Source organism: Salvelinus fontinalis, chromosome 6 (genome assembly GCF_029448725.1).
Source record: "Salvelinus fontinalis isolate EN_2023a chromosome 6, ASM2944872v1, whole genome shotgun sequence".
In the NCBI taxonomy this organism is placed as follows: Eukaryota; Metazoa; Chordata; class Actinopteri; order Salmoniformes; family Salmonidae; genus Salvelinus; species Salvelinus fontinalis.
The window spans coordinates 49,402,288-49,414,727 of NC_074670.1; the positions used below are offsets into that span (position 1 = coordinate 49,402,288).

Genomic DNA, 12,440 nt, shown 5'->3' on the forward strand with positions numbered 1-12,440 from the left:
TTCTGTGTTCGCACACTTGACTTGACCCATTTGTTTAGCAAGCTATATAAAAGCGTTTATGAAGTTGGCACCCAGAGGCTCCTAAACTAAAACGTTAGTTAGGGCGCATGCATGTTACTTGCTGCAAGAAACGATGCCCCCTATTGGACAAAGAAACTGGTGTGTTTTTCCCGCCAAATGTGAACGTTACGTATGCAAATATATTAATAGTAGTGCTGTTATTTAATTGAAATTGTACATTTTCAGTGGAAAACAGCGGAAACATTTAGCTACTTTCATTAATTGAATCAATGACTCATCACTTCAAGGAGGACGGAATGGACGATTCAATGATCGTTTAGTATGAAACCAGAGAGGAAGAGGCGAAGCGGGAGGGATATATTCGCTCAAGCCAGGAGTTTTTGTATGGAGGCTAATGGCAGAATATCGAATTTTGTTAACAAAACATTGAAGGGCTTATATGCTACGTGTGGCTTACTTTATCAAATATAAATTTCGTAACGAGTAGGTTGTTACGAGTGTACTGATATAAATAGGACACGTAGCAGCCAAACATTGAGAAAAAATACAATACCGGAGTTGTCTGGTCGTTACTAGTTACCACAGCCACAAAGTCATACACCTCACCTATTTTTTTACTTTATCTTCTTAAACTGTGATTTTAAACTTAACCGTAACCTTATGCATAACCCTATTCTTAAATGAAGACCAAAAACAAATTGTTACGATATAGCCAATTTGGACTTTGTGGCTGTGGTAACTAATGGAAACCCTTGTGTCTGTTGTTCACACGCTTATCTGCCCTCTCATTGGCGCGAATGGTCCCACCTGATCTTGCCTCCTCCCAACTGCCTTTTATTTTATGATTTATTTTCATTGTTAGAACGGCCATTAGAGTTTCTGGTCAATATGCAACCTAATGGAGAATCTGTGATGAAACGCCGATTCATTGAAACACTGAACGAGGACCCCTCGTCAACCGGATGGTGTTACACTTTAAAGTTGAACATTTCCTGTTGTTACACTTGTCATTCCCTAAAATGGCGAATTTAGCAGCTGCTGTTGTTGCTGCCGCTGGTAGAGATCCCGCTGTTGACCGTTCATTGCGCTCTGTTTTTGGTAAATTTATTGATTGGGGAATACTAGTTGATTCAAAAGTGTATGTCGGAGAATAAGTTTGTACTCACAGCTAGCGAGCTGGATAGCTTACAAACCGCGCTAGACATAGCACAGCAGCAGATAACTAACTAACGTTAATGTGTGCAGGATTTGTATCAAACGCATTTTTATAGCTAGAAAGTATGCCTCACGTTAATTAGCCAAATTATTCATCTGTCAGTATCACATAAGTATGTGGCAAGTTAGCTAAGTGTATACCTGCGTTAACAAGGTTTATAGTTAACTAGCTAACGTTAGTTTGCTAATGGTGTCTGAATTACCATCACATATTGCTACTAGCAACAGGTGGTTCAGCCGTAGACAACAGGAACGTTAACTAAGAACTCTGCCGCTCATGTCTTTTGCATGTTGTTGTTTAGGAATCTTGTATTCTGTAAGTTTTTCCACAACTCAGTCAAGTTGCTGTCTTGAACTCTTAACTCAATTTAACAGTGGGAAACATTCCATATGAGGCTACAGAGGAGCAACTAAAAGACATTTTTTCAGAAGTCGGGCTTGTTGTCAGTTTTAGGTACGTAAGCAGTCTTAAGGCAACGTTAACCGTTTCACCTGCCTAAAACAATTGCTGCTGTGCACTAGGCTATTCTTCAAGTAATTACATGCTAATATGGCTTTTTGGTTAGATTTTGAAAATTGTTTTGTAACCCTACAATATTTTTCAGGTTAGTGTATGATAGGGAGACAGGCAAGCCAAAAGGATATGGCTTCTGTGAGTATCAAGACCAGGAGACGGCCCTCAGTGCCATGCGGAACCTGAACGGAAGAGAGTTCAGCGGCCGAGCTCTCCGTGTCGACAATGCTGCTAGTGAGAAGAATAAAGAAGAGCTCAAGAGTAAGTATGCACTGCAGTGCACTATTAACCACAATGGAAAGTATGCACTGCAGTGCAGTATTATCCACAATGGAAAGTATCTACTGCAATGCACTATTAACTACATTGATTAGGTTTACATGCACAGTAATAATTCGATATTAACCTGATTATGGCAGTAGGCATATTATGTAATAGTCATGTAAACACTTTGGTCTGTTTATCTTAAACCCTGTTTTCTGAGTGAACTTTTGAATTATTAGGACATGTAAACACCTTAATTGGCATTACAGCGGTGTATTTGATCTGCGCATGTGCTAGCACCAGCTGAGCGAGCATCCCTCTTTATCTAGAGTGAAGTGAGTTCGGAACAACTGAATGTATGCTTCTTAGAAGTAGTTCTCACATACAAACTTTATATACCTGAACTCAGAATAAAATATGCTTCCGAAAAATAACATGGTCGCTGTCTTAGAAAATGTATTTTTATTGGCGATGTTCTGTATTTATCAGTGCCATCAGGTGTCCATGTAAACAGGATTCTTAGGGAAATCGTTCTTCTTCCAAAGCATTACACCATTTTAATTGAACTATATTGAACAAAAATATAAACGCAACATTTTCAAAGATTTTCCCGGGTTTTACAGATCATAAAAGGAAATCAGTCAATTTAAATAAATTCAATAGGCCATAATCTATGGATTTCACATGACTGGGAATACAGATATGCATCTGTTGGTCACAGGTACCAAAAAAAAGTAGGGGCGTGGATCAGAACCAGTGTGACCACCATTTGCCTCATGCAGTGCGACACGTCTCCTTCGCATAGAGTTGATCAGGCTGTTGATTGTGGAATCTTGTCCCACTCCTTTTCAATGGCTGTGCGAAGTTAATGGATATTGGCAGGAACTGGAACACGCTGTCGATACAGAGCATCCCAAACATGCTCAATGGGTTATGTCTGGTGAATATGCAGGCCATGGAAGAACTGACATTTTCAGATTCCAGGAATTGTGTACAGATCCTAGCGACATGGGGCCGTGCATTTTTATGCTGAAACATGAGGTGATGGCGGCGGATGAATCGCACGACAATGAACCTCAACTTTTCACGTTCTCTGTACATTCAAATTGCCCTTCGGTAAAATGCAATTATGTTCGTTGTCCGTAGCTTCGCAATACACGCAATGTTACCTAAAAAAATTGGGGCACTGAGCAAATTTTTAGGTCTTGTGAGCAGAAACTTAAACATTGTGAGAATTTTGTGCAACTACACTGAGGATGTACCCTTACAGTTTTAGACAGTAGCCAATAGACTATTTGAGCATAGTGTAGGCCTACCAACAAAACCAATGGCAAAAATCCCATAACATTTTCACATGGAAATAGCTTTTGATTTCTATGATATAGCCTACAGTAGACTGTGGTGTTCAATGCAAGCCTACATTGCATGATACTTTTATATTATGAAGGGCTTGACATTAATTCATAATTTTTTTACTTGGTCTGTAACATCATGGGTCAAATAGGTGACTGCAAGAAACCACTTTCAAAATTCAATTTATTATTATTACCATACAGAGAATTAGACAATGTAGGCTACTCCTCTGCTTATTGGGATATTAGCATTTTCAAGCCTGTCTCGAAATACAGCACTGCCCCTTTAAGACATAAGCTTTTTACCTGACTGGCTTTCCAAAGACAGCTTGAAAAGTAGCCTACACGTTTTGTGCTCTTGTAGGAAGCCTTAACTCCCCATTTATGACCAATACTTATCAATAACTGAGCTAATAACTCGCTAGCTAGCAAGGAATATCAACAAATGGGAACACACGGCTCTGCACTCTGCTCTGATAAGCGCGTTCACTCGCGGGTCATTGAAAGCCCGCTCGTGGGCTACCCACGCCAATAGAATTCTACTCCTTTGCGCTACAACAAAACCAGACTATCTTGCAAAGTAAAATTTGTTTTGGTTTGTTGCATTGAAAAGGGGCTGTAATAATGTTGATTCGATCACAGAAAACAATGTTAATCTATATAGTGCAAAATAATGGGGCGAACCAAGTTAAATCCTATCTCTGCGCTGCATGGCATTTCACCTGCGTGGCAGTTCTGGAGTAAGTGCACGGCCGCACGCTCGCAGCTTAGAGGGAACATTGCATACACGTGGCGGTTGTGAGGGCAGTTGGGCCTAATTCTCTAAAACAGCTTTGGAGATGGCTTATGGTAGAGAAATTAACATGAAATTCTCTGGCAATGGCTCTGGAGGACATTCCTGCAGTCAGCATGCCAATTGCGCACTCCCTCAACTTGTGTTATGACATAACTGCACATTTTAGTGGCCTTTTATTGTCCCCAGCACAAGGTGCACCTGTGCAATGTTCATGCTGTTTTAATCAGCTTCCTGATATGCCACACCTGTCAGGTAGATGGATTATCTTGGCAAAGATAATAACAAGGATTTAAACAAATTTGTGCACAATATTTGAGAAATAAGCTTTTTGTGCATATGGAAAATTTCTGGAGTCTTTTATATCAGCTCATGAAACGTGGGACAAACACATTGTCTATATTTTTTGCGTTTTTATATATTTTTTCAGTGTATTATCAATCTAACTATCCACAATTGCATTAGTGTGTGCATGTAACCGTACTCAATGTAAAGTATGCACTACAGTGCACTATTAATCACAATGGAAAGTATGCAGAAGTACGTGGGACTGCTTTATTCATCCTGCCCGCACCCGCAACTTTTCATACCACACCCGCTGGCTTTATGTCCGACTCATACCCGCTACCGCAAGAACTGGTCCCTAACCCAACCGCAGTCTCGCAATGTTATTTTAGGAGTATGTGACACAACTGACTTGCCAGCCATGGTCCCAGGAATTGTTCACCCTATATTCAATCTCAAAATGAGAAAAAATAACTGATGGAATGGGTTAAATCTGGAGATTCTCACATGGCCTATTTTATATAAGGCTATCGGTATTACTAGACTATATTAGCCAATAGGCTAGATGTGGTTTGAAGAGAGCAGAGGTGGAGAAACTTGCACTTTCTCTTGAGCTACATTTTTTTTACAAATCAAAATCTAATCAAGTTTTATTTGTCACATGCACCGAACACAACAGGTGTAGACTTTATCGTGAAATGCTTACTTACGAGCCATTTCCCAAGAGTGCCAATTAAAAAATATATATATATATAAAAAGTAATTCATGAAATACAAAGGAAAGAGTAACACAATATAACAACAATGAGGCTATATACAAGTACCGAGTCTATGTGCAGGGGTAAAAGTGACTAGGCAATCAGGATATATAATAAACAGTAGCAGTGTGTGTGAGTAGAGTCCAGTGAGTGTGCATAGAGCCAGGGCAAGAGTCAGTGCTAAAATAAAAAGGGGGTCAATGCGAATGGTCCAGGTAGCCACTTGAGTGACTGTTCAGCAATCGTATGGCTTTGGGTAGAAGCTGTACAGGAGCCTTTTGGTCCCAGACTTGGCGCTCCGGTACTGCTTACCATGCGGTAGCAGAGAGAACAGTCTGACTTCAGTGGCTGTTAGAACGCTTTTAGGGCCATCTTCTGACACCGCCTGGTATCGAGGTCCTGGATGGCACGGAGCTCGGGACTCAGTGATGTACTGGGTTGTACGCGCTATCCTCTGTAGTGCCTTGTTTATTTCACCTTTATTTAACCAGGTAGGCAAATTGAGAACACGTCCTTGTGGTTGGATATCAAGCAGTTGCCATAGCAAGCGGTAATGCATCCAGTCAAGATGCTTTCATTGGTGCGGCTGTAGAACTTTTTGAGAATCCGAGGGCCCATGACACATCTTTTCAGCCTCCTGAGGGGTAAGAGGTACTGTCGTATCATCTTCACGACTGTTGGTGTGTTTGGACCATGAATAGGTCCTTAGTGATGTGAACACAGGAACTTGAAGCTCTCGCCCCGCTCCACTACCATGATGTGAATTGGGGGCCTGCTCGGGCCCCCCTCCTGTTGTCCATGATCAGCTCCTTTGTCTTGCTGACGTTGAGGGAGGAGGTTGTTGTTCTGGCACCACACTGCCAGGTCTCTGACCTCCTCCCTATAGGCTGTCTCGTCGTCGGTGATCATGCCTACCACTGCGGTGTCATCTGCAAACTTAATGATGGTGTTAGACTCATGCGCGTCCACACGGTCGTGGGTGAACAGAGAATACAGGAGGGGCTTACCACGCATCCCTGAGGGGCCTCCGTGTTGAGGGTAGCCTACCTTTTTAGGAGTGGGACGATTTTCAGATGGAGAGAAATGTGGGTGATCAATATTTATTTATAGGTAATGTAGTAAACTATAGCCTAATCATGTAAATGTAATTAACGAGAGGGACACCACAAAATAATATTTATAGAGCTGTTATCTTCCAAATAAACTCTTAAAGATTTAGCAATATTTTACATCAATAGCAGTCACATTAATCGTCATTTTATTCAGTCTCATCTGAAAGTGGTAAATCCTTGGTTATCTGCAAGAATTCTGGCTAACAAGTTGAATCAGCAATACAAAATTGGTTTTAATTATTTATTTACTAAATACCTAACTAATTACACAGAATCACACATGCACAATTAAATCTTAACTTGATCACAAATTGCCGTCATAAAGAAAAACGTCCCTAGCGGGCGGAATAGATATGACAGCTTGTTACACAAAGGGAAGGGGCTGAGTTGTAGTGAAAGCGCGGGAGACTGGAACAGAGGCGAAGCTGTACCATCGTAAATACAGTATCTTATGCATTCTAAATTACCGCCCATTTAGAAAAGGAAAATGCAATAAATATTTACTCTGAACTGCGCTTCAGTAGGTTGGTGGTAGATGGAAGACCGTCTTGCCAAACCGAGTCCTCTGTCCTTTGAAGAATGTCTCTGGTGGTCACTGGATACGTTGGAGTAACGTCGATGTGTAGTAGACGGGATACTCTGACTGTCCTTCCTAACCTGCGTTTGTAGCAGCTGTTGCTAACTCAACGGCTAGGAGGTATCACTTCTGTAGTGAATACGAGTTCAAAGTTCATACCATTTACAACCAAAGTCCATGCTGATGTTGGCTTAGTTCTGTAGTTATTATCTGAACCATTCAGACATCGGATCGTCATCCTAAATGTACCCGGAACAGGAAGTTATATTTTTGTCAATGGCTTTTATAGTGGAGGGAGAGGGGTGTGTCTGAAAAGTTTGTAACCCATGTCTCTTCACAGGGGTGGGCCCCTGGTTGAGCAGAAGCCAAACTTATGAAAACCCAAATCTCTCATTTGGAAGCTAAAATTACATTTCATCTCTTCACAAATAATTTCATATTCAAACATTTGAATTAAACAACAATTCCATGTGAATCCGATACCTCTGACGTTTAGACTTTCCACAGTAGAGTTTATGTCATGCTATCATTGATGAGAATGTGTCAGAGGGCAACCGAACTGACATAATATACCTTAAGTACCACCGCATATGTTCAGTTGGTCGGATTACCAGAATATAGTTCATTCCCCCCCAACTTCTGATGTTCCCAGAATCTCTATGTTAACCAATGGGTTTTCTTATGTCACATCAGTTATAGTAGGGAGAGGGGAAAAGGGGGAAAGAGGTACACTGCTCAAAAAAATAAAAGGAACACTTAAACAACACAATGTAACTCCAAGTCAATCACACTTCTGTGAAATCAAACTGTCCACTTAGGAAGCAACACTGATTGACAATAAATTTCACATGCTGTTGTGCAAATGGAATAGACAAAAGGTGGAAATTATAGGCAATTAGCAAGACACCCCCAATAAAGGACTGATTCTACAGGTGGTGACCACAGACCACTTCTCAGTTCCTTTGCTTCCTGGCTGATGTTTAGGTCATTTTTGAATGCTGGCGGTGCTCTCACTCTAGTGGTAGCATGAGACGGAGTCTACAACCACCACAAGTGGCTCAGGTAGTGCAGATCATCCAGGATGGCACATCAATGCGAGCTGTGGCAAGAAGGTTTGCTGTGTCTGTCAGCGTAGTGTCCAGAGCATGGAGGCGCTACCAGGAGACAGGCCAGTACATCAGGAGACGTGGAGGAGGCCGTAGGAGGGCAACAACCCAGCAGCAGGACCGCTACCTCCGCCTTTGTGCAAGGTGGATCACTGCCTGAGCCCTGCAAAATGACCTCCAGCAGGGCACAAATGTGCAAGTGTCTGCTCAAACAGTCAGAAACAGACTCCATGAGGGTGGTATGAGGGCCCGACGTCCACAGGTGGGGGTTGTGCTTACAGCCCAACACCGTGCAGGACGCTTGGCATTTGCCAAAGAACACCAAGATTGGCAAATTCGCCACTGGCGCCCTATGCTCTTCACAGATGAAAGCAGGTTCACACTGAGCACATGAGCACATGTGACAGACGTGACAGAGTCTGGAGACGCTGTGGAGAACGTTCTGCTGCCTGCAACATCCTCCAGCATGACCGGTTTGGCGGTGGGTCAGTCATGGTGTGGGGTGGCATTTCTTTGTGGGGCCGCACAGCCCTCCATGTGCTCGCCAGAGGTAGCCTGACTGCCATTAGGTACCGAGATGAGATCCTCAGAGCCCTTGTGAGACCATATGCTGACACATGCACATTTGTGGCCTGCTGGAGGTCATTTTGCAGGGCTCAGGCAGTGATCCACCTTGCACAAAGGCGGAGGTAGCGGTCCTGCTGCTGGGTTGTTGCCCTCCTACGGCCTCCTCCACGTCTCCTTATGTACTGGCCTGTCTCCTGGTAGCGCCTCCATGCTCTGGACACTACGCTGACAGACACAGCAAACCTTTTTGCCACAGCTCGCATTGATGTGCCATCCTGGATGAACTGCACTACCTGAGCCACTTGTGTGGGTTGTAGACTCCGTCTCGTGCTACCACTAGAGTGAGAGCACCGCCAGCATTCAAAAGTGACCAAAACATCAGCCAGGAAGCATAGGAACTGAGAAGTGGTCTGTGGTCACCACCTGTAGAATCAGTCCTTTATTGGGGGTGTCTTGCTAATTGCCTATAATTTCCACCTTTTGTCTATTCCATTTGCACAACAGCATGTGAAATGTATTGTCAATCAGTGTTGCTTCCTAAGTGTACAGTTTGATTTCACAGAAGTATGATTGACTTGGAGTTACATTGTGTTGTTTAAGTGTTCCCTTTATTTTTTTGAGCAGTGTATTTATGACTGTCATAAACCTACCCCCAGGCCAACGTCATGACACGCCTTTTCACTGGTTCTCAAATTATTTGATTGCACTTCAACTCACGTTGGTTGAGTGCCCTCTTATTTCCATTCATCAATATTTATTTACAGACACTAACCACGTTTCCATCCAACCATTTTCATGCGGATGAATTGCCTGATGCATGGAAAAAGTCACGACCGGGCTGATGGACAATTACAATTTTATAAATGCCAACAGACAATTTGTTGGTTCGACATTCTTTTTTATAAAGAATCTGTAAAATGAATTATTATAATATTTTTTAAATTTATTTAACTAGGCAAGTCGGTTAAGAACAAATTCTTATTTACAATGATGGCCTACTCCGGCCAAACCCGGACGATGCTGTGCCAATTATGCGCTGCCCTATGGGACTCCCAATCACGACCGGATGTGATGCAGCCTTGATACGAACCAGGAACTGTAGTGACACCTCTTGCACTGAGATGCAGTGTCTGAGACCGCTGCGCCACTCGGGAGACCCAAATTATGTGAGAAATGGCGGTGGCATAACATATCGAAGTAAACTTGGAGTCACGTGATGATATGTTGTGTGGTCCTCCCACTACGACTGGAAAGCATGCAGTTTGAGGCTACAGATTAAATAAGTTATGATGAACTTCACAGGCGAGTAAGTGCATGGTGACGAGCTTGATGTTGCTTTCCAATAAATATCGAGGGTCTTGTTTTGGTGACATGATCATCAATGCTTGGCTGCCGTTTGACAAATATAAATAATATCGCTCTTATCCATAATATGTAGGTAGCCTACCCGCACTGTACCTGCAAGCTGTTGGCTAGAGCGCATGTGCCAAGACTAGTGGGCACATTTGATATACTGTGCATTCAGAAAGAATTCAGACCCCTTGACCTTTTTCTACATTTTGTTACTTTACAGCCATATTCTAAAATTGAGGGAAATATGTAATTTAATCAATCTACACACAATACCCCATAATGACAAAGTGAAAACTGGTTTTTAGACATTTTTGCAAATATATATTACAAATAAACATACCTTATTTTACAGTACCAGTCAAGAGTTTGGACACACCAACTCATTCAAGGGTTTTTCTATGTGTGGGTTGGTTCTTCTATCCTTGTGGGGATCTAAAGTCCCCACAAGGATAGTAAAACGAGGAAAATTCTGCCTCGTGAGACATTTCCCACATCCTCATTAGGACAAAGGCTATTTTAAGCTGAGGGGTTAGGTTTATGAAAATAAATTTTAGGTACCCACGAGGCTAGAACATAACGTGTGAGTGTGTGTGTGTGTGTGTGTGAGAGAGAGAGAGAAAATGAGCGTCTCTTTACCTGGTGGTCCCAACGATCCCTGGCATGGGCCCAGGTCCTCCACCTATGGGGGCTGCATCACCTGGGGGGCTCCGTTCATGGGCATGCCCAACTGACACACACACACACACACACACACACACACACACACACACACACACACACACACACACACACACACACACACACACACACACACACACACACACACACACACACACACACACACACACACACACACACACACACACACACACACACACACACACACACACACACAACCAGACATTAGGACAGAACAGCATACATGCATCATGTAACAATTATTAAATGTACAGTACCAGTCAAAAGTTAACCACTACTCATTCAAGGGATTTTTTTATTTAAATGTTTTTCTACATTGTAGAATAATTGTGTAGACATAAACTGTGCAATAACACATATGGGATCATGTAGTAACCAAAAGTGTTAAACAAATATTATATTTGAGGTTCTTATTATATATTATATTTGAGAAGTAGCCACCCTTTGGTTACATGATTCCATATGTTATTTCATAGTTTCTACAATGTAGAAAATAGTAAAAATAAAGAAACCCTTGAATGAGTAAGTGTGTCCAAACTTTTGACTGGTACTGTAAGTATTCAGACACTTTGCTATGAGATTTGAAATTGAGCTCGGGTGCATCCTGTTTACATTGATCATCCTTGATGTTTCTACAACTTGCTTAAAGTCCACCTGTGGTAAATTTAGAAAGGCACACACCTGTCTATATAAGGTCACACAGTTGACCGTGCATGTCAGAGCAAAAACCAAGCCATGAGGTCGAAGGATGTCAAATAACATTTTATTGGTCACATACACGTGTTTAGAGATGTTATTGCGGGTGTAGCGAAATGCTTGTGCTTTTAGTTCCGACAGTGCCGCAATATCTAATAAGTAATATCTAACAATTTCACAACAAATATCTATTGCACACACCTAAGTAATGGAATTAAGAATATATAAATATATGGATGAGCAATGTCTGAGCAGCATCGACAGAGACACAGTAGATGGTATAGAAAACAGTATATACATATGAGAAGAGTAATCCAAGATACAGTTGAAGTCAGAAGTTTACATACACCGTAGCCAAATATATTTAAACTCAGTTTTTCACAATTCCTGACATTTAATCCAAGTAAAAATCCCTGTTTTAGGTCAGTTAGGATCACCACTTTACTTTAAGAATGTGAAATGTCAGAATAATAGTAGACAATGATTTATTTCAGCTTTTATTTTTTTCATCACATTCCCAGTGGGTCAGAAGTTTACATACACTCAATTAGTATTTGGTGGAATTGCCTTAAACAATTTAAACTTGGATCAAACGTTTCGGGTAGCCTTTCACAAGCTTCCCACAATAAGTTGGGTGAATTTTGGCCCTTTCTTCCTGACAGAGCTGGTGTAACTGTGTCAGTTTTGTAGGCATCCTTGCCCGCACACGCTTTTTCAGTTCTGCCCACAAATGTTCTATAGGATTGAGGTCAGGGCTTTGTGATGGCCATTCCAATACCTTGACTTTGTTGTCCTTAAGCCATTTTGCCACAACTTTGGAAGTATGCTTTGGGTCATTGTCCATTTGGAAGACCCATTTGCAACCGGAGCTTTAACTTCCTGACTGATGTCTTAATGTTGCTTCAATATATCCACATAATTTTCCTACTTCATGATGTCATCTATTTTGTGAAGTGCACAAGTCCCTCTTGCAGCAAAGCAGCCCCACAACATGTTGCTGCCATCCCCGTGCTTCACGGTTGGGATGGTGTTCTTCGGCTCGCAAGCCTCCCTCTTTTTCCTCCAAATATTACAACGGTCATTAAGGCCGAACAGTTCTATTTTTGTTTGATCAGACCAGAGGACATT

General features: G+C 41.9%; 1 protein-coding gene across 4 annotated transcripts in view; it reads left to right on the forward strand.

Annotated features, from left to right (window-relative positions):
- Positions 1-870: 870 nt before the first annotated feature.
- LOC129858009 (cleavage stimulation factor subunit 2-like) overlaps positions 871-12,440 on the forward strand; it is a 30,903-nt gene continuing 19,333 nt past the window's right edge. For 2 of the 4 annotated variants that reach the window (XM_055926848.1, XM_055926849.1), the window contains exons 1-3: positions 871-1,119; positions 1,612-1,690; positions 1,842-2,011. In XM_055926848.1, coding sequence (XP_055782823.1) covers positions 984-1,119; positions 1,612-1,690; positions 1,842-2,011 — 385 coding nt within the window. In that variant the 5' untranslated portion in view covers positions 871-983. The remainder of the gene's footprint in view (positions 1,120-1,611; positions 1,691-1,841; positions 2,012-12,440) is intronic. The other 2 variants (XM_055926850.1, XM_055926851.1) reach the window with 2 other exon arrangements.